This window comes from Vulpes lagopus, chromosome 24, assembly GCF_018345385.1.
Source record: "Vulpes lagopus strain Blue_001 chromosome 24, ASM1834538v1, whole genome shotgun sequence".
In the NCBI taxonomy this organism is placed as follows: domain Eukaryota; kingdom Metazoa; phylum Chordata; class Mammalia; order Carnivora; family Canidae; genus Vulpes; species Vulpes lagopus.
Genome location: NC_054847.1, coordinates 38,267,620 through 38,291,189, shown reverse-complemented (window position 1 = coordinate 38,291,189; position 23,570 = coordinate 38,267,620). Strand labels below are relative to the sequence as shown.

The following is a 23,570-nucleotide window of genomic DNA, read 5'->3' as shown; positions in this document are numbered from 1 at the left end:
ATATTTTATAAAGTCACAAGAGATATTTTCTGAAAGGATACTTTCCTTTTAAATGTTACAAATGACTAAGATAAATGTCATTGACGTATGCTTTTTTTCATATGCTCTTCATTGCCAAGTCCTAAGTGGTTTTTGAGTTGACTGTTAACTGAGGTCAATACAGGAGGGATGGTCTGACTAGAAGGGTGGACAGTGAGGGGACAGCTGAGCTGAGGCTTTGACACTTCCAAGCGATGTTCTATAAGCAGATGCCCGCTATGGGCTGTGGGTGTCAATATGATGATTTAATATTCTTTAAATGTGCATGATGGGTCAGACACTTCGTGAAGCACTTTTTGTGCACTGTACTGTTTAATCCTCATATAACTCTGTGGTAAATTCAACAGTTGCATCTGAAATTTTCATTTGGGGAAGCTGAAGCTGAACGTTTGAAAACTGTTCAGAGGCCACCCAGCTAGCAGGAAGTAGCACAGCCTTATGCACAGCACCCACCAAGTCCGAAGCCACCATTTTTAAGCCATGAGGCCACACTGCCTCTGTCCAGGGAATAAATCTACTGGGACAAAAACACCTGCTCACGGTCCTAGAGGATGCACCAGGGAGCTCACAACAGGAGTTACTTGACGGTTACTCAGTGGTCTGACTACTATACTAGCTGGGCCCAAGAAAGTAGGCTTAGAAATCTGCTCAGAATGCAGCAGAAGGCAAGGTGATGAGCTGGAAAGACCCAGCAGACTCATGGCTTGACCTCCACGACCATCAGTAACCAGCTGTTTTGCTTCATCTTGCTCAGCCTCCTTTCCTCATCTGTAAAGTGGGAATAGTAACACAAACCTTTCAGGGTGTGTGTGAGGATTATTAAAGGTAGCAAACCCTAGGCTGCATGTAGTAGGTGCTCAGCAGACTCTGGTCCCTTCTCCCCAGTGTTTCCCCACAGTGGATGGGACTCACGTGATTTACTCCTTTGTGCAGTTTAGTAGCCATACGGGGCACTGGGTGAAATCTTCAGCTGCTTTCAAAATTTCAAATTATGCCGATGAAATATGAAGATAGATTATTTCCTTACAAAGACACCAGGATTTAAGGCCAGTATATCTGGGCCACCTGGTATATCAGGTAGAGGTCAATTGATGAACTTGAAAACCTTGAGTCACTTTTCTGTGACTTGATTGCATTATACCTGTGTACATGGATGGACTTAGATAAAGCTGTAGATATATAGATGGTAGGTATTGTTGTACAATACGTTGTCATGATTAGTTTTGACAAATTTTTTTAAAAGATTTTATTTATTCATGAGAGACACAGAGAGAAAGAGGCAGAGACATAGGTAGAGGGAGAAGCAGGCTCCCTGTAGGGAGGCTGATGGGGGACTCGATCCCAGATCCCAGGATCACGCCCTGGGCCAAAGGCAGACGCTCAACCGCTGAGTCACCCAGGCATCCTTAATTTTGACAATTTATGGGAAATGATTCTTCAGTAAATGGCAGGGTGTTTATCGATCCCATTTATTTGTATTTTCCATGTGTGCCGATATTTCAATCTTTTTAAAAAACTGAGATAGCTTTTATTTCATATCTAAGAGTTTCTGTAGCATTGGTTATGATGTAAATATGTGTTTGTATATAAATGAGTATCACAAATGAATAAAATTAATTCTACTTTAAAAATCTTAGTTTATTACTTGAACAAAAGTTATTACTACTGGAGCTAAGGTTTACCATGCATGTCTTCTGATACAGTGTGCATCGTTTTCCAGTAAAATACACAGTCACCTGAGATTTAGCCAGCTGACACTGGATGTCACCATTGTGCTGTGTAATGTAGCTGCAGAACAGGTGTGCTGTTTAATATTCAAGACACGGTCAGTCTCTTTAAGAGTTTGGAGATATGTTAGTATTTTTCCCCTCATGTAACCTAATTACCCTGATTCACTTTTCTTGCAACTTACTTTTGCAGCTTCTAACATCGAAGCTCTCTAGAAGAGTGACCAAGAATGGTGACGAAACAATATTCAATATTGTCAGCTCAGAACTCAGAAACTGTGCTGAAACCCATCAGGGCTCTTGGTTGCAAACCTGTCAGTTTAGTTCATTGGCTCTGGATAACAAGTTGAAAAGGAACTTCCAGGTTTAGAAATGGGAGAATCCAGTGTGCTGGTCCCTCAGCCAAGAGCAGGCTATCACAGGAGGAGGAGAGGGTCCTGGCATTGCCACTGGTCACTAGATGTCACCACTGGTGTTCTTGCTCCCTGGACACAAGGCAGCACTCTGTGAGGGACTCCTTCCCTTCTCAGAATAATAATGAGGTTTTCACTGCCTCCAGATTCAACAAGCCCCAGGGCCAATCCCTTTACTGGCATTTCCAGATGGGAGCACCTGGTTGGCTGAGGGTTGGCTGAGTCTAGGTGTTGAGTTGAGCACCCAGTTGGCTGAGGGTTGGCTGAGTCTAGGTGTTGAGTTGAACACCTGGTTGGCTGAGGGTTGGCTGAGTCTAGGTGTTGAGTTGAACACCTGGTTGACTGAGGGTTGGCTGAGTCTAGCTGTTGAGTTGAGCACCCAGTTGGCTGAGGGTTGGCTGAGTCTAGCTGTTGAGTTGAACACCTGGTTGGCTGAGGGTTGGCTGAGTCTAGGTGTTGAGTTGAGTACCTGGTTGGCTGAGGGTTGGCTGAGTTTGGGTGTTGGCCTGTGCTCCAGCCCGAGGGAGTGAGGAAGAAGAAGTCTTTTCCCGCAGAGACTCATACAGGTGGTGATTCGGCATATCTGAGAAGGAGAATCAAGTGCCAGAGAGCCAAAGCATGCCATGCATCCACCATGGTGCCTTCGGGTAGCACCCAGAGAAGTGAGTTGAGAATACCACTGGGCAGTCAACTGAATTTTAGTGTCCCTTCTGTCCCCTGACGTCTTGGCACCTGGCAGTGTCTCACACTTCACTTCAACCCTGAGGGAGCCGTACCACCCAGGGCTAGACCTGTTCTTGGTAGCTGAGGAGACACCTCCTTGGGCAAACTGGAAGTCTTAACAAGTTTCAGTCTATTAAAAAAAAAAAAAAAGTCCCTGCTACATCAAAAGAAAAGGGAAAAAAAATAAAAAAATAAAAGAAAAGGAAAGTGGTAGGCTACACTGTGTACTTTAGTGTTTCATCTACTACCACTCCAAGCAAATTCCAGCCTCTTCTCTTACTGCCCCTTTGCCTGGAACCCTCATCTCCCAGGCGGCCACACAGCATCTCCTCCTTTCATTCAAGTCTTTGGTTCAAATGCCACCTCTTCAGATTGGCCTTCCCTCACCACTCAACCAGAACAGCACCTCCTTTTGTTCTGTTGCGCTTCCCTGCTTTTCTTCCTCACGCTTGTCCCCACCTCTCATGTTCCCAAGTGTTCCATTGTTTTATAACATCTGTCTTCCATCTATGCTGAAAGTCTCATGAAGGCGGGGTGTCTGGTGCACCTCTGGGGTCACAGCACCCCACACAGCTCTATTCAATAAATGTTTCATCTATGAATGACTCAATCAAAGATTAAATAAATGATGAAAATACTGTTGTTAGAAGCTGTGAATACAAGCAGTTGCCTGTACTCATTTCTTAGGACTGCTGTAACAAAGTACCACGGACTAAGTAGCTTAAACATAGCAATTGCTTGTCTCACGGTGCTGGAAGCCAAAGTCCAAGGTCAAGGTGTTGGCATGGTTGGGTTTTCCTGAGGCTGTGAGGAAGGGCCTGTTCCATGCTTCTCCTCCAGCTTCTGGTGGTTTGCTTGCAGTTTTGGGCGTTCCTTGGCAGGTAGAAGCATCACCTTGAGCTCTGCCTTCAGCTTTACATTCTCCTGTGTGCATCTGTGTCCGAATTTTTATAAAAACACCAATCGTATTGGATTAGGAGACCAGCCTATGCCAGGGTGACTTTGCCATAACGAATTACATCTGTAATGATCCTACTTCCTAATGAGATCACATTCTAAGATACTGGGAAGTTAGAACTTCATCGTAGGAATGGGGAAGGAGCAATACTCAACCCCATAGCAGTGCTTCACACGTGTTTATTGTATAATGGATAAGCCATTCTCACATCATTAAACAGAGAAGTAGGTTTGCTTACGTTATACTGGGCGCCCAGTGATGTGTTGGTTTATGGCACAGATTACAATTAATGTGTATGAATCACTTTGTAAACTGTAAACTGTTCATTAGACGTTAGCATAATCAGTTGGGGATGTTGATGAATTATTGATGCATTTTTGAGAAAGAACTGATACCATGGATTTTCTTGTCTTAAAATCCCAGAAGCAGATCTTCCTTTATAACCTACCTGGGTCTGCAGATGGTTTAAAATATTACCCGGTTCATCTCTACTATTCAGACTGCTTATCAGCAATAATTGTGGATAATGGATTATTTCATTTACTCATTGGACAAACATACAAATCATTTATTGTGTGCTATGCACTGTTTTAAATGCTGGGGAAATGTTACCTTGCAAAGGACCCCATGTTGTTTATTGTTTCTCTCATCATTAGTTATTAATATTATCTGAAATTTGCTGATAAGGAAACTAAGGCATAAGTGGTCGAGAAAGTTGTGCAAGGTCACACAGCTACTGAGTGGCAGAGGCAGGCCGTGAAACCAGGCGGTCTGCCTCTAAACCTTTTCATTGGAGAATGTTCTTTCTTCATGGAAAATCTCATGGAAAAATTCAGTGTGTGACAAAACAAAGCAGAAGCACTTTGGTTCAAGTTGGGATGGCAAAGCCCTGTCTACTTAGCACCTCCCCGGCCCCCTGGGAGCCCTGTTTGAAAAGCCCTGATCTGGGAAATAACACCTCTTGGCGTGATGCCACTTATAAGCTGTCTTCAATCCACTGTAGCATAAAGCAAATAAAATTCTTTTCTCACTTTAATTAACTGATTATGTTTTATTTTGAAAATTTTATCTGCCTAATCTACTTCTGGCAGAAATAAAATGCTAAGATGGATTTTCCCCAGGATGGTAATGCCATATGGCAATTTGGACTTTGCTGGCTTAAGTTCCCCTTGGGTTTCTTTATAGAAATCAAGGACTGTGATCACAAAAATTTCCTGAATCAAAGAGAGGAATGGAATTGGATTTCGTTTGAATAGAGCTGGATGTAAACTTTGCAACCAGATGGGCATAAACTACCTCCTCTGTTATCGGCTGCGTATCTTCTGTGGTTATTGATAACATAAAATAATAGGAGCAATGGTATTAACCATTACTGCCCATTGAGTGCCTGCTGCAACCAATGAAGTTAAAAAAAAAAAAAACACTCTGTTTTACAACTCTAGGTGTTTTATTATCCCTATTTTACAGACAAAGGTAAGTTGAGGCTAAAATTCTACGTAACTTGTTTAAGATGGCCCAACTAGTGAGCGGAAGAGGTTCGATGTTTTGAGAAATATCAGTGATAAAGGAGCCGAATTCCTTGATATTAAGAATAAAAGGCACAGAAGAGAGTATGGTTAGGACATATAACGTGGGGCCTGGTGTGATTTTCAAATTATGAAAGACCGTGAGAATGCATTTGGGATCGCTCCCAAAGACTGATTAACTCCTATGCTGAAACACCTCTCATCATTTGTTAACGTACACGGTGGGTAACATATTAAAAAGGAAAAAAAGAATGCAAATCAATCACATGGGACCGTAGATCAGGGAGGATTGAACCGGAGAACCAAATGGAACTCAGACCACATTGGTTGTTCTGCTCACTTCTATTTTCCCACAGATTTTGCTCCCACTTCTGCTCCATCCTAACCCAGGGGTCAGCAAACTTATCCCGTGAAGGACCAGAGAGTAAATATCTGGGACATTGCTTGCCACATATTTTCTCTGCTGTTGTAAAGCAAAAACAGCAGAGACAATATGGAAATGAATGGCTGTGGGTATTGCAAACTTTCAAGTATGAACACTAAATTTGAACAACATATAATTTTCATGTGGCACAAAATGATGTAGCTGTTTTGATTTTTGTTAAGTGTGTGTGTGTGTGTGTTCATTTTAGACCATTAAGAAATGTAAGCACCATTGTGACTTTACAGACTGTGCAAATAGGTGGGAAGCCAGACTGGGGTCACATGCCTGCTGACCACACTCAGGCTTGATCATCCCCCTCTGGTTTTCAAACACATTGCTTATTGTCTCTATGGGTGTTTCTTTTACTTCAAGTTGCATTTAAATGATGTTTTGGACCAAGAACTTCATCCCAGAAGAGACTTCAGAAGACCAAGTACCAGAGGTACTTGCACTCACATTCTGCAAAAGCAGACTTGCTGAGTTGCAGCTGCCAAATCGACTTTGGGCGAAATAAATAGAAGCCATAGTGGTTGTCTAAGAGGATTTATAATAAAATGGAAAATTCTTGGCATACTCTGTCAATTTCATTGAAGATTAAAGAATAAATTCAGGACTTAGAATTATTCCAATAGCAAGCTAGTTTTATTTTTTGTTTATTTATTTATTTATTTTTTTTTAGCAAGCTAGTTTTAAAGTGATAATAGCTAATACGAAAATTCTTTGTGTGCTTTACCAGCATAGGTCATTGCTAAATTTTAAATATTTTTGCTGTTGTTGTTTTCCTCACCAGGGAAGCCAGCCTTACTGTAATAGAAACACCCTTGAACTTGGTGTCCCAAAGACAAAGGCTTGAGTTTCAGCTCTGTTCGTTTTCCAGTGACCTTGGGTAAGTTACCACCTACAGGAGTCTTGGCTTCTTGTTCAGTAAGGTAAGGTGAATAATCCTACCTCACAGAGCTTTTCATTTTATTGATTTATTTCTTTTTAGTTCTTTACTCTTTATTGGGGAAATTTATAACAAGAGACAAAGTAGAGGAACATAGTGAATTCCATGTGCCCTTGACCTATTTCAGTAATTCCCTGCATTTTGCCAAATTTCTTCCATCTTTACCCCACCCATTTTCTCTCTCTGCTAGAGTATTTACATTGTATTTTACAATTCTAAATGTAATATTTCAGTATGGATGACTAACAGAAAAGATCTTTTAAAGAATATCATAATTCTAATATACCTAGCAAAATTGCAATGGTTCTTTAACATAACCCATTATCCAATTAGACTTAAAGTTTCCCCAGCTGTCTTAAAATGTCTTCATATACCTGGTTTATTTGAATCAAGAGCCAAGGAAGATTCAGATATTGCGTTTGGTCACATGTTTCTTTAAGACTCTTCATTTATGGCAATTTTCCTTCTCTTCTTCCCATCTTTCTTCATATAATTTGTGGAAGGAACTAGTTATTTGTCTCATAAAATGTCACATAATTTGGATTTGGCTGATTGCAACCTTCGCCCTTGTAGAGTCATTGAACATTTTCCTCTTGTTCAGATGCTTACTGTCCTTAGATATAGAGGCTTGATTAGATTCAAGTTCAATTCTTTTTTAAAGCATACTTTGTAGGTGATGCTTTTTGCATGTGATTGTACGACATCTAGAGGACAAAATGTCTGGTTGTCTCTTTCTACTTCTGTCATGATTGATTAGTAAGGTTCCCAGGTTAATGCATTCTTCATCAACCTCTCACCTAGTGATTTTGGCACTGGTTGATGACTGTTGTTTAGATCCATATTTCATAAGAGTTTGCAAAATGTAGGTCTAATTCTATCATCCACTTAGATTTATTAGCAGGACTTCTTTAAAAAAAAGAATCAATTATTTGGTTACCATGAAATATAATTCATACAAGAAAGGCAAGATAAATGCTTGTTGGTGCATTTATCTCACTTCCTCTTTTGAGCTAATGTTAGTATAATGATGGCCTCTCTCCATTGAGTTGGATGATGATGGTTACTGTTGGTGGTGGTTTTTCTCCTGTCACCATGATTTCAGGAATTTATAATCCTTCGTATTTTTCAATCCTTCACAGTCCTTCCTCTATCAGATTGGCTTTGTGTAGTATTAAGTCACCTTCTGCCTTCTGGTAGAACAAGATATCTCAGACTTACCTTGTATATTTCTTGTCTCAGACCTAAATCATTCAAGAAGCCATGATTTCTTTTTAGTAGAGAATGATATACTGAGACCATGGTCTGGGCACTGGGAGCATCAATTGCTTATATTTTGAAATTTTTGAGTGGCTGGACCTAGAATACATTTTTTAGAGGAAAATAAATCATTATTTTATATTCATAATTTCAGTTTGGATTATAAGGTGTTTACAGAACATTTTTGCTCTAATTGTAGGATTTTTTTTCTCTATGTTCAAAATTTTAGTTCTTGATGTTAAGAGAATGACTTTAAGGCTTTATTCTACATCATGCATTTATGTGGGTGAGTGCATGTGCATGCACATACACATATACTATTTTCAAAATAGCAATACCAATATTTCCACTAACAATATTATTAATGAGTATAGTTTAAGATTGTTTTGCACTTCCTTTTGTTCTTAGGGCATAGCACACCTGGGATAAATAGCCCCTGGCATGTGTTTTAAAGTCACTTCAAGTAATTCAATAATAATTCAACTTGTTATACAGATATAGTTATTTGTGTATTTATTTCTTATTTTAGAAGGATTTCATTTTCTCCTATTTAATTTAGTTTTACTTTATAATTAGGTAAAACAATTACATTGTCCAGTGTCAAAACTTAAATCACAGATTTTCCCCTTCTATCCACCCCTTCCTTCTTTTAGAAATCACTATGCTATACATCCTTTATATAACCTTTTCTGCACCATGTCTTTTTTTTATTGAATAATGTATCCTAGAGAAGACTTCATAGCAGATTATTCAACTAGTCCTCTTTTTGTGGATATTTAGGCTTTTCCCAATATTTTTCTATTACAAATAGTTCTCCAGTAGATGACCTTTATAGGCTCTTGAGAGTTAAAAAAGAGTATAAAGTGACATATAAGTGATATATATATATATGATATATACATATGATTTTGTTATAATATATTGTTTTAGTTCCACAGTCATTTATTAAGTGCTTACAATGTGCTGGAATATAAAGATGAATAAGATGCAATCTGTAGTCTTAAGGTTTTATAGTCCAATATGACGTGGAGTAAAAAGAGACATTTTACATAGTTTCTTCTCAGATAATTTGATTTTTATACTTCTGATCAAGGAATGCTTCAGCTGGTGCTGTTTTTATATTAAATTAATTCCTGGATATATCCAGATATCAATAATTAATCACATGTTCTACTATATTTAATTATAGTGCTAATACAGAACTTCTTTCAGTTTATGGACCGTATTGTCATATCATCAAAGAAATTAGTTTTGACTAACTGATTTGTGTTTTCCTAGAGCCAGAATTCACAATGACAACAGTAACAGTGACCACAGAGATTCCCCCAAGTGGTAAAATAAAAAATAACTCTTCCCTGTATGAGTCCACATCAGCTCACATTATTGAAGAAACTGAATATGTGAAAAAGGTATGCAGGTGCTGGAAATCGATCATGATTTTTTAAAATGCAACCTAACATGGATGGGTGGGCTTTGTTTCTCCCTCCATAGAACCTGTGAGGACACATTTGGTAAAGGACAATCCCAGCAGCTGAAATTTCAACACATGTTTGGTAACCTCTCTTGAGGACACAAACCTCTGTTTCCACACATGGCATAAAATTGAATCATGGGCCAGAAGGGTTCAGAACACCTATCAGCACTTAATTTGCCCCACACTCTTCACCACTGCACTTCCTACTGTTTTATATCATTTCTCAGTTGTTTCATGAGTGTTGCTACTGTGCTCCCAACTAGATGTTTATGTTTTCTCTGAGTTACTATCTCTCCTTACTGCTTCCTTTTCACAGTGCTGGGTTGCTCTCCTCAGTGATCACATGTTGGCATGTGACTTCATTACAAATGTGAAATCTTATGAGAATCCAGTGATAATGGCTGACAAAAGTATATATTCTTATGAACTGTTTCTTAGAACAGATAGAAAAATTTGAACCTCGCTAGTTTATAAGTTACTTAGATTAATTCATCTTTGAGTGTCTTACAATTCCATAGGTCACTAAGACATGAGGCTTATATTTCATGCATAAATTTGTATGATCTTCTCTTAGTAATTATTCTGTAGTAATTACTAAATAGTAATTATTCTATAGTAATTGCTAGCTAGTAATTATTCTCTAGTAATTACTAGCTAGTAATTATTTTGTAGTGATTACTAAATAGTAATTGTTTTATAGTAATTACTAAATAGTAAATTAGTACTAAATTGCTACATAGGAAAAATAGAATTAAATAGTATTAAATACTAATTACTAAATAGTAATTATTTTGTAGCATAATATTCATTTAGGTTATATTTTAGGTTTGACTGAGAAAGAATTATAAAGACCAAATGTTCATTTTCTGCAGTCTAAACAATATTAGCCTAAATGCAAGTCAGGTTGATGGCAGTTATTTAAATCTCAGATCAGTGTTTATTATTACTTTCCAGATAAATCAGGTATACTGTAGCTGGTATAAAGAAAAAAAGTATTTGACATTAAATGCCTTTGAAAAAAAATTTAAATATGCTTTTCTTCTAGATCCGAACTACTCTGGAAAAGATCCGAAGTCAAATTTTTAAAGATGAAGTAGGACATAACAGTACAAATCACAAACTAGAAACAAAGGTAATAAATTGATCAAAATGTACCACTTTATTCCTTCAGTAAATAAACATAAAATAGTATAAACCCTATTTAAATAACTTTTTATGATAATTATTAAATTATTCCTTGAAGTTTTGAATGATGGATGTTAAATATTTTGTCAGTATCTAAAGATGTTACTGGGCATATGTATGAAATATTTAACCACAGATGTTATTAGCAGGCCCAGATTGGAAGGACTAGACCTTACTTGAATATTTTAAATAGGGCTTACTTATCTAAAGTATATGTAAAGATGTCAGCCCAGCCAGGATATAGGGCAGCAACATTTCTCAAAGGGTGATGGAGGTACAACCTTTTAGGCTCACCTGGGTCACGCCAATGGACAGAGAGTCGAAGTTATTAAGCTGTTAGGCCAAGTGATCAGACAATTGATAAAATTGAATGTACCATCTCCCCTGTTACTGGCCTTATATTCTCATGTCAAGCAATCTACACTAGCCTTGCCTGGATTGTGCTGGATTATGGCCCATCTGAAGCCAAGTGCACCTCATCAATACCAATGTTGTCCACTATATAGTGTAGCCATAGAGAATGAAGAACATAGGGTATGAGGCATAAACATTGTTCCCTTTATCATGCTCAGTCTGCCAAACTAACACAACCAGCTCCAAAAATTTTCTTATATTAAATGCTCAGAAACTAGAAAAAAGGTTAATGTTTGTGAATGGTGGTAAAGGCCAAAAAAAATCCATTTTGGTTCTATTGAGTTGTTTATTTCACCTGTAAGTGGAGATTTATAATGGGTACTGTGTGTCTGATTCTGGGGTTGAAGGTAGAGGGTTGGGCTAGAAGATCCGGGCCACAGGGCAGAGATTTTAGAAATAAAGATAGCATTTAAATTTCTGAAATTGGAGGAGATTGCCAAATGTGAGTGTGGATAGAAATGACGGGGGCACCTGAGTGGCTCAGTCAGTTGAGCATCTGACTCTTGGCTTTGGCTCAGGTCATGATCTCATGGGTCCTGAGATTGAGCCTTGCCTCTGGCTCCGGGCTCACTCAGGGGAGAATCTGCTTGAGGATTTTTTCCTTCTGCCCCTCTCCTCATGTGCATGGGAGTGCTCTCTCTCTCTCTCTCAAAAATAAATGAATAAATAAATAAATAAATAAATAAATAAATAAATCTTTAAAAGAAATTAAATGGCAGGAAATTTGAGCATTTGGTCCTGAGATATCCAACACTTTGGAAGAAGAAGAATCCTCACAGCAGGCTGGAAAAAGACACTAGTGAATTAGAAGGAAAACCGGAAGAGAGAGAGTCACTGAATGGCAAGTGAAAAAGGGTTTCAGCACTATGTCTAATGGTGCCTATGGGTCAGGTAAATTGAGAACTGAACATTTACCATTGGATATCACAATGGAGAGGTTGGTGACCTTGATAGGAGTTAGGAATGGAGATGAATTGTGTTGCCAGTGTGTCTGCCTTGGTCATCTCAAACCTCAAGATAGTCAGCAAATAATGGCCTCAAAGGACCTGCTCCTTCCTCTGCAATATTTGCACACACACACAAAAAAAAGTCCATGTGGGAATTCAGCATACTGATCTAGGGCTTTGCTGCTCTCCAAGTGTAGGCAGTATTCCTAGCAGCAGCAGTACCAGGCAGCTCTTTAGAAACGCAGCATCTGGAGCTCCACCACAGACCTTGTGAATCAGAATCTGCATTTTAACTGGATCTATCACCAAGTGACTCATATACACATCAAAGTTCAAGATGCACTAATCCATGACCTTTGTAGCTATCTACTGCTGCCAGCAATCTACCTTCTACAAGACTCTTTCCATGGAGTATTCTTTTACAAATTAAAAACAAAATAGGGAGAGTGAGAGTATATAGTAGGGTATGGAGTGGAATAAACAAAACCATGATGGAATTACAGGTCTTTAAAATTTATATATTTATATATATTATTTATTTCACTATATTATTTTCTGCTTTTTTATTTTTGTATTATTTCTGCTTTTTTAGCTCTGTATTTTGTACTGGAAAGAATATTGCCTTTGTTAAACAAACTTGGGTTCCAATTCTGGTCCTGGTGGTTATTTTAGGTATAACCTCCTAAAATACTAGAAAACACTTACTAGTATTGCTAATAAGCTTACTAGTGAAACACTCTCATCTTCAATTTTCTCCTCTGAATAATGGACATAGTGCCTTCTAGTGTTTGCAGCATTCAGACAAAGGGGGCTTTATAAAACATCTAAAAGATTACCTGGCACATAATAGATGCTTACTAAATAGAAGTCTAAAAGGAAGTTATTATTTTATAATTGTTTCATTTCAGGGTATGTAGAATTGTATATTGCCTTGAAATAATTTGGAAGAGCAGAAAGCATAGGTAGGGTAGATACTCAAGAGGCTGTTTCATGTGCTCTCCCACTTACCGTGTTAACTGAGGCTCACAGTACCTCACTTTTGGTATCTGTAAAATTGATGTAGTTGAGTTAGATAGTTTCAAATTATCTTTCCACTTCCACATGTCTTTGATTCTAGATAAGATTTATTTTATGCTCTCTAAGTTTATTTTCAGTAGGCAAGAGTTTACATTGAGTCATGCTGGCAATAACATTCAGTTCTGATATCTCTGGAAATTTAATATGGGGTGATTACAGTGAAGCATCATTGAACATTGACTATTATGTATTGTAACTATTAGGTCCGATTATATTCGTTTATAATACAATGTAACCAAAATGCATCTGTGTCTGCAACTTAGATAAAAAAAAGGGGGGGGGGAATAAGCCTTGTGGATATTATTTATCTCCCAAAAAGGACTTAATGGTATATTTAAAACTATAGGAAATAAAAAAGTATAAAAGATATTCCTCTACCTTTTTTTAAATATAAGAACCTAATCAAATTTGAGCAAATATAGAGGCCAGCTGCTTCATCTAGAATTCCCCTTTGATATTTGAAATTCAAAATATTTATTTTATTTGTGCTGACCTGAATGTTTTTTGTATATATATTAGTAGTGAGTGATAATTATTGTTGTCAAAGTTTGTAGAGGAAAAGAATAGGTTGACGATTTTCATGTTTGTTCATTTCAGCATTGTAGAAACATTCAGAGTGGCTCGGATTTTGAAATGGATCCCTCTTGTCGCAGTTTGGATCTGCTCATGGAAAGGATGAAAGGGAAAGAACAGCAGCTCTTAGAAATGAACAAAGAAAATGAAATATTGAAAATCAAGGTATGGCTATCAGGAGAAATATCTTTTTTTTTAAGATTTTAATTTATTTATTATAGGGGGAAGGACAGATGGAGAGGGAGTGAAAATCTCAAGCAGACTCCATACTGAATGTGGGGCTCAATCTCACAACCCTGAGATCATGCATGACCAGAGCTGAAACCAAGGGTCAGATGCTTAACTGACTGAGCCATCCAGGAGGAATTTCTGGTAGTTATTTTAGGTGTAGGAGAAATTTCTGATTTTGTGTTTTTGGGCCTTTGAGCCAATAAGATAGTTTCATGGATATGTAAAAGCAGACAGACATCCTTACACATCCACGGATCCACACGTATGCTCACCTTCATAGAGAACCACTTTTCCATTTTATAAATTAAATCTCACTGTTCTATTTTGGAGACTACTTTTACTATTGAAAAGATTTTACAAAAGTTCAACGGATATAAAGTTTCGGTTGTGCGAGATGAATCAGTTCTAGAGATCTGCTGTTTGATACTGTGCCTGTAGTTAATACAGTGTCATACACTTAAAAATGTGTTAAGAAGGTCGGTCTTAGGTTAAGTATTCCTCCTAAATAGTTTTTTAAAATCTTTCATATTTAATAAATATTAATTAGAACACTCATAGTCAAATGGCTCATTATTTTGTTTAATTAACCTATTATTGGATACTTTGTATATTCTGGGTTGGGGGGTTATTATATTTGCAGTCCTGCAATGAATATTTCTGTAGGTAAATCGTTTTGGCCATTCTTGATTATTTCTTTTGGTTAAATCCTGGACACTTGCCCTTAATACTCACATCTTGTCCCACTGCTGTCTTAGGAAAATACATCTTTTTAGTATCATGGACATCAACGATAAAATGCAAATAAGTGTATAAGCTGATGAGACACTGTGGAACTCTTTGAAGGTGCAGTCTATAAATGCAGGGCACTGATTGTGGAGCTTTGGTTTGGCCTGGTCGGTGTAAATCCTTGTGCATGATAGTTTCCCTAAATAGGATGTTTCTCATTTTACTTTTTCCTCTTACTAGGTAATAGTGTCTTTTCTCCTATTTGCTTTATAGGAGGGTGCGAATGGTACAGTTATGGCCTCTCTGTTTTCAGTCGTCTATCAAACTGTTCTGCCTTTAACCTTTTCTACTGTAAATGTCAAAACATACATGACCTCTTTTTCTAGCTGGAAGCCTCCAGAGAAGCAGGAGCAGAGGCTCTGAGAAACGTGGCCCAGAGATTATTTGAAGTCTACCAAACACAGTCTGAAGAAGTTAGGAAGCAGCATGAGGATGGCAAACGCTTACTGGAGGTACTGGGTTAGCAGCTTGTCTTTGGGAGAATTGACACCCCAGAGAATGTGTATGTGTATTGGTTCACGTCTCCCTTTTTGAGGTTAGATGTGAAATAAGCAATGGCCCCATGTCTTTGGCAAGCCTTGGACTGGGCAGGGTGCCCATCTTCTGTCCTGATCTCTCCCCACATCCTGCTTAGCCTGGCACCCAGACATTGTTCAGCTGTGGTGTTGCCACTCTTGCCCGAGGCCCCGTGGAGCACAGGTGGGAGGAAGCTGGGCCACCCTGTCTAGAAATCAGGGCTTTCCCAGGGATACTAGCCAGCGATTCCTCCTGGTTCTGCTTTTGACTAAGTAGATGACCTAGGTAGAGTCATTTTCCCCTCTCTGGAGTTGGATTTCCTTGTCTCTAAAATGAAAGAGTTGGGCTAGATCAATGGTTTCAAGATGGTTTTGACCCGGTCCTAGAATACATTCTTCAAATTTAAAAAAAGTATCTGTACATTTATATTTTAAAATACATATTTCATATTTCAATATATAACTCTATAAATTAAAATATTTTAAAAACATAAATATGTATACATGTGTCTATTTGTGTGTATATACATATGCATAGACATACACATATAAACACATGCATACATTTTTTGGTTTGTTTTTAAATCTGACGTATACATTTTAAGACCAATACACCATTATTTGAAAAATGAATTCTAGGATTGGGAAAAGGAAGAAAGAAATGTGCGTATGTTTGTGTGTGCGAATGTTTGTATGTATATATTCACCAAAACTCCAAATAGGGAAGCTCATTCATGCTGGGGTGGGGTACGTAGGCCTCTGACAGCTCAGGCCCTGCAGAGATCTCCATGGGATCATAGTAGGAAATCCGCTGTGCAGGTGACACACCTTCATGCTTCTGGATGTGCTGGTGATGGTCGGAAACTCACATGTATGTGAGGGTACAGATAAAGAACTGTAGTGAATGAAGTGAGCACCCAAGTGCTCCATGTGAGTGAGTGGTCGGCCTGTAGGGAAGGGAATGCATGTGTTCTGCAAAGAGGCCTCAGCCCCAGCTTGAAGATGCCTGGCAGGAAAGCCCACCTGGTGTTTCCAAAGGAAAGAAACTAGATACTTTTTTTCTACTGTAAAATCTCATATTTTATTAAATATAAATGCCGATGTGTGCATGCATGTCAGTTAGAAGTCCCTTGAGATACTCAAGTGTGGCCTGTGGGCTGCCAGATGAAGACTTCATTTCTATGATCTTTAGCACTGTTCCTGCTATAGGCCTGGGGAATAACCCCCAACACAGTGGGGATCATTATTCTGCTTTTATGATACTTTTTGATTGAAAATAAAACATTAAAAAGTGAAACATGAGCATCTAAGATTTTAATTCTAATTAAATTTCATTGAGAAAAAGTTAAAAATCTTGCTTTTCTTAAATTAGCATCTGTCTTTCTTATACCAGTCGGGGTAGCATGTTTTATGGAAACAAATGTAAACATTCTAGAAATAATGCTGAAATATTATTAATTCTATATTGTTTAGTGCTGTTGCAGCCCATTGAGTTTGTTTTGGAGGAAACACTAAATTCAAAAGAGTAATTTGAATGAAGTGTGAATAATTAAATTTTTTTGGCTACTCAAAATTATAGAGGGCAATACTATCTGTATAAACTTAATAAAAACAATAGTTTCACCATTGTCTTACTGACCAAAGGTTAACAAACTTGAAAAAGAACAGCAATTGAAACAACATGCTGAAAATCTGAATCAAATTGCTAAAAAGCTTGAAGAAAAACATAATCAAATCACAGAGCTGGAGAACCTTGTGCAGAGGATGGAAAAGGTGAGCCCCTGGGGAATTAGAAGAATTTCTTCCAGACAGGGTTAGGGAGAGAATGAAAGAAAATAACACTAAAATAAATAAGATATATAAATATATGTAATTTATATATAAATATGAATTTATTTATTTATAAATATAATTTATAAATGTATATAATTAAATGTATTAATATATATATTTTTAGCAAGAGAGTGTGCATGCTAGAGCAAGCAGGGGGAGGGGAGGGGCAGAGGGAGAAGGAGAGAGAAAATCTCAAGCAGACTCTCCACTGAGCGTGGACCTCAACGTGGGGCTTGGTTTCACGACACTGAGATCATGACCTGAGCCAAAATCAAGAGTAGGATGCCCAGCCAACTGAGCCACCCAGGCACCCCTAAAATACATAAAATATTAGTTGACAGTGAGTACCCTTTTCGACAACTAAGACTTCAGAAAGAACTCAGTAATGTTAGTCCCTCCCCTTACACACTTAACCTGGTCTGTACTGTCACTAATTGGCCTTTCTCCAAATACTGCAGTCATATCATCCTCTGTCTCTCTCTCTGGTGTATGTATGGCTTAGAAAAGGGAAGCAGGTGAGACTGTGAGTGGAAACAATGGGAACAATCACAAAATCCACCTATTGGTAATCATACAGTGGATCCCTATAATCATAGCATTTCTGTGTATTAGAGTCAGGAAATATCCATTCTTTGGCCACTCAAACTCACTTTAGGATTGTGAATACCTCTGGCTGCATTGGGACGGATATAATTCACATTAAGGAAAGAACCCCTATAGGAACTGGAACTTCCATAAGAGACAATTTAGGGAAGAGTAGTGACAGAACAAAAATTACTAAAAATTTCATGTGGGGATCCCTGGGTGGCGCAGCGGTTTGGCGCCTGCCTTTGGCCCAGGGCGCGATCCTGGAGACCCGGGATCGAATCCCACATCAGGCTCCCGGTGCATGGAGCCTGCTTCTCCCTCCGCCTGTGTCTCTGCCTCTCTCTCTCTCTCTCTCTCTCTCTCTGTGACTATCATAAATAAATAAAAAAAAAATTAAAAAAAAATTTCATGTGGTGTGCCTTTGAGTGGCGACACTCCAAACATATACAGACGGTGAGCACATAGATTTAATTATGCATCCATTAGAATTTAGAATACAGAGAAACCAAGGAATACTGGGTCTTTAATAGCAAAACAAATGGATAGAAAATTGGGCTCTCTAAAACTGGATTTGGGGGAGATTAAGAATATAGGTTTTGCGGTGTCACCTGACTGGTTCAGTCAGTAGAGCATATGACTCTTCATCTGGGGTTGTGAGTTCGAGCCTCATGTGGAATGTAGAGATTACTTTTAAAAAATCTTAAAAAAAAAAAAAAAAGAAAATAGGCTTTGACTTCTGGCAGATATTGCCCAATAATTCTTACATTTATCATAATTCCCTGATTTGCCTCCTTCTCAGCCTTATTCTGTTTTATGTCTGCATGAGTTGATGCCATTTTAGAAATGTCACTTCAAAAGTATCACATTTCAATATTCAGGTTTCTTGCCAAAGGAAATTTGATTAATTTGTTACATATTTCCCAATAATTTAATTTATAACACTGAGTTTGGTTGAATCTGTAATCTCAATGAAGGTCCTATGAGGAAATCACAAAAATTAAATAGGCCCAAATTTAACTAAATCTAGTACTACTATATAGCTACATCTGTGTTGTGTGTTGGGTCACTGAAGATTTTACTGTAGCCAAGAATCACTGGGCTAGAATGTCCTCAAGTAGCTGGTTGGCTAGTGTGATAGTTTATAGTTTTAATATTTTGAACAAACTGTAACATTCGGATGAATACTTTGTAGCATTAGGATATTTATCCCATAATAAATAGTTGAGCAAATTAAGCACAAAGAGTGCTTGCATTTAGGAAAGGAAGACAATTCTGGAATGCAAATAGTATTGATTAACCAGCTTTCCTTTAAATTGAGATTTGTGATCACCTCAAACCCAGTAACACTGGGTCAGGTTTAGTAGCCAGCTGTCTCTGAAAATTAACAACAGAACAGTGGAATATAGTTTCTTTATCCCAGAAACCCTGTGAAATCTGCACTGGATGTGAGTTCATCTCAGAATTCTGAGTTACATACACTTGACTGTTCGTTCAACACTTATTTAAGCACACACCGTGTCCCAAGCAGAGCTAGAGGCTAGGTATCTATTTGTGAATGAACCAAATATAGTCTCTTTATGGAGATTGCAGTGTAGTATATCTGGGTTCTGTGGGACTCAAGGAACTTCCCATATCTCTCTCTTCATTCATTCTCCTCCGGGCCCTTAGGGAGGCACACATCCATATTGAAAAGCGATTTTGAGAAACTGACTATTCATAGGCATTTTGAAAAAAAGGAATATAGAATCGGATTACTAGAATAGCTACAAAGCTGGTTTACCCCAGAATAAAGTTGACTGGCTTAGATACTGGCAGACATTTTTGAGAAGTGATAGCCTAGGATTTATCTTTTTTTGTTTGTTTTTGTCATTTTTGTTTTTGCATTTATTTTGATACTGACCCATAATGGTGGGCTGTCTCTAGGTGTCTGTGACAGAGTGAGTGGACAGGATGTCCATGGTTCATGGCCATGCAGGATCCTTCCAGAATATTCTAGTTCAGTAATTAGAGTGAAGCCCATTGGAATCTCGGATAGGTGGAGATAGGTGGAGATGGAGTGGAAGGGCACTGTGTAGGAGTTTTTTTAAAGACATATTTAGTTTAAAGATAATGTGATATTTGTAAACAAACAAGCGAATAAATAAAACTATAAGAAACAAAACTTGGCAATGTCTTCTTGTGTTAAGATAATATTGAGAATGCTTTTAAGGCTGTGATGAAGGGTTCCTCAGGTGAGGGTGTGTGTCAGAATGAGGGGAGGGGGAACTCTAGATTTTTGTGTTAGTAGGAAAAAGACATGAGTTCAGAAAGGAAATGAAAATTAAAAATGAACACCCACAACAAAGGTTGATAAATATTGCCCTGGTAGTGGGTGGCCCCTGGAGAAGGATTCATTTTCTACTCACTTGAACAAGCCACTGCTCCAGTAAATAGCCATTAGTGGTATGAGGTCTGGTAATGAACACATTACTTAAAACCTTCACCATCTGTCCCACTTTAATCAGGAATGCAGTGAAAATGAATTCCGTAAACACAGTGATAAGCCAGCAAAAACGCCCAATAAGAACATTTTAATATGGCATATGTTCCTTTTGCTAGCAGTGCAATTCTGTTGCATCATATTTGTTTTCCAGTGTCATTGATTTAGCTCTATTAGAATTTTAGAGCTCAAAGGTGCTTTGGAGACCACCTAGTTCCTCATCACCATTTTATAAATGAGGACAGTGGGAACAAGGAACGATTCCACTGTCCTCCAGTTACCAGTTCAAAATGCTTTCCATTATGCCTCTATCTTCTCTGGAGTCAGATAAAAATGATATACTTGGTTCCTAAATCATTTAGATGTTAACATATGGCAATTATTTAAATTGGTGTCTACTGCACGTTGATCAATAGGGCCACGGAACTCTTGAGCTCCCCGGAGGTGCAGTTTTGGGAAGAGTGCATTGCCCACTGGGTGGTGCTGTGAACTCCTTTCCTTTTCCAGGAGACACTGTCCCTGAGAAAAAGTGCTAGCCGGTGTGGTGTGACTTTCTCTGCTGTCAGAGAGGAGGCACTAAGAGCCCAAGCTACATGCTGGAGCCTTGGCCATGGCACAATGTTTACTTGTCCAGTTGTCCGGTCTGCTTGGACCCTCGTTATGAAGATCCATTAATTGAGAGTAAGTCCATTAGGAAGAATGTGAAACTGCATTTTCCTGCCTACAAAATCAAAATATATTATCAATAATGTGTTTCTTTGATTATCAGAATAAGCTTACAAAGCATACCTGTGATCCCTCAAAAATAATTTGAATACATCAAGGGAACACAAGGGTAATTCCTATATGTGACAAGAATGCTACAGGAAAATATGGAAAAAGTTAATATAAACTTGAAAAATAATAGCACATAGGTAGGAAGTGTTTGGCGCCTTCAAATTATTATTAATTGAGGTCCTCACAAGTGTGAGAGAAGCATATGGGCCTTTCACATGTAATATCTCTGACCATCCCAACATTCCAATATAGGTAGTATTATTACCCCATCTTAGGGATGTTCAAAAAGTCATGACTCAAAAAACCAGGACTCAAACAAATATAGAATGAATCCATGTCAGATGTTTTACTCAACTAATTCATTAATAAGGGAACCAGTAAGATGGTAAAGCTGGCTTAGGCGATTTTGAGAAATTGACTATTTATAGGCATTTTGAAAAAAGGAATATAGAATCGGATTACTAGAATAGCTACAATGCTGGTTAATATTTTTCAAATCAATTAAACCATAACCTGTGGGATTATCTTTTCTACCAGGCAGGAATCTACAAATGAACATGCAACTTCATAGAGTCAGGGCTCTAATCAAATCATAAACAATAAAGTCAAACACAGAGCAATTCTCCATGAGAAGTGGTTATTTAACAATGACCCAATATGACATTAAAATCATATATTGTTTTGATTTCCAAGTTTTAGCTAGTTTTTCTTAACAAAGATAAGGCCCTGGGAGGCTAAAGCCTTGGCAAAAATTATATAGTCACAGTTTCAAAACTAGGTCAGTCCACATCCAAAGAGATTCCCGCATTTTTGCTCTTACAACACTGCTTTTCGCATTTTACCCATATAAACACCATAGCAGGAATGGTTTTAAACAGCATTTTAAACAGTGTCAAAGCATCTCTTACCATTAAATTTTGTTTTTTTAAACCCACCATCTTCCCAGCTTGATTTCTCATGGACTTGTTATTTTTCTTTTGAATGGAAAGACTTTGTTCAATAATGACATTCAGGTGTTTCTTTAGCTTCTCTTTCTCCTTGTCAAAGTTTCTCTTATATTCTAGCTGGGAAGTGACTTTATTACTTGTGGCTTTGATCCTTCACTCAAGATTCATATACTACTTTTCTGCTTTCTGACAGATGCCATGTAAGCAGGTAGGGGTATAAGGCCAATAGTGCCCTTGGGTACTAGCAACTCAGTCTGATGTAGGAGAAGCAGGTGGAATGGAGGAAGAGCCAATGCCTAGAGAGATGAGCTTGCAGTTTGCATTTGGGGTGCAATGGAGAGAACCAGGACTTTGATCAGGGTACACTTCAATAGTTGGTTGGAGGAGGAGCAAAAACTCTCCAGGCGAGTGAGAGGAGTGAAGACAACTATGGTCACTGAGCTGCTGGGAAGGCCTGGCCCGGTCCCACTGGGGTCGGTTGTAACAGCACCATCCGAAATCAGCCCTTTAGCTCAAAACATATTTCCAATATTATGAGAAGTGTCTTTTGTGAACAGTTTGCAAGAATGACTTAGCAAACACACAGAAACACCACACACACACACACACACACACACACACACACACACAAATAAATAAATGAAACTGTATATTTTATTTTCTCCTAGGAAAAGAGAACACTGCTAGAGAAAAAACTGTCTTTGGAAAACAAGCTGCTGCAACTCAAAGCCAATGCTACGTGTGCTAAAAGGTTTGCACATCTCTCTCCTTATTAAAGCGGTTCCTGACACCTGTCCTCTCCCCTGGCTAGCAGGCTCCCAGGACACAGGAAGACTGACAGTGCAGGACAACAGGAGCTTTCCTGGTATTAACAGCCACGTGCCTCCCCTCCATCCCACTGGGGAGTCAGGGAGGAGCAGAGGTCCCTGGGGGTACAGGCTTACTCCTTCTGCAGAATGAATGAGCCCGTCCCTTCCCTTTTTACCCTGGGTGCTCACGAGGATGCTGTTGAGGCCTTCAATCCCCCCGATGCTTCTGATTTTGTTACCGGGCCCCTGCTGTAGCCGGCAGCAGATCGGCTAGCCCACAAGTGGAATTGCAAGATCATTTTATGGTGCTCCCCAACTTTGCAGAGAATGAAGGAACCACTCTGAATGCATTCTTTGGACTGACAGGTGAATAATCATAATCCACAAGCTGTTACAGTCCTTAGTATGGGGGTGGCGTGGGTCACGGATATCACCCAACTGCACTACTTTGATGCTGTTAGAAAAATTCTCTGGAACATCATGTAATAACTCATAACATATAAAATTTCCTCACTTTCCCCCCCTCTTCCCCGCCCTTCTCTTCTAATTCTAAACCTGCCACTGTTTGTTATATGTTCTGATATAATGTTCAAAGTCAAGTCTATTTTGAGGTCTTATTTCATCCATCTGGAACTATTGCTCCGTTGGGTAAGGCTCACCATGTGAGCTGCAGAAGGTACAAATTCTTCTCATTTATTCAATAGTATATACTCAAATATCCCCCTCTCTTGGTCTTTGATTTTTTTTTCTGCTTCTCTTTCCTTTCCCATTATCTATTTTTCTCTTCTCATCTCTCATAAGCTTCTGCCTTCTGTCTGGTTCATGTTCATCTGTTGGACCACATGTGGCAAAGTCCATACCTGCACTGACCCTGGCAATTGCACATACGTATTCAGAACACACTGGAATACCACTAATATTA

At 38.5% G+C, this 23,570-nt stretch overlaps 1 protein-coding gene across 5 annotated transcripts in view; it reads left to right on the top strand.

Annotated features, from left to right (window-relative positions):
• The window catches only part of CCDC68 (coiled-coil domain containing 68), a 51,436-nt gene that overhangs the window by 7,411 nt on the left and 20,455 nt on the right, over positions 1–23,570 (top strand). For 3 of the 5 annotated variants that reach the window (XM_041739818.1, XM_041739817.1, XM_041739821.1), the window contains exons 2-8: positions 6,601–6,696; positions 9,292–9,422; positions 10,533–10,619; positions 13,708–13,848; positions 15,027–15,152; positions 16,860–16,988; positions 22,508–22,590. In XM_041739818.1, the coding sequence (XP_041595752.1) occupies positions 9,306–9,422; positions 10,533–10,619; positions 13,708–13,848; positions 15,027–15,152; positions 16,860–16,988; positions 22,508–22,590 (683 nt within the window). In that variant the 5' untranslated portion in view covers positions 6,601–6,696; positions 9,292–9,305. Of the gene's footprint in view, positions 1–2,586; positions 2,842–6,600; positions 6,740–9,291; positions 9,423–10,532; positions 10,620–13,707; positions 13,849–15,026; positions 15,153–16,859; positions 16,989–22,507; positions 22,591–23,570 lie in introns of those variants that run through there. The other 2 variants (XM_041739819.1, XM_041739820.1) reach the window with 2 other exon arrangements.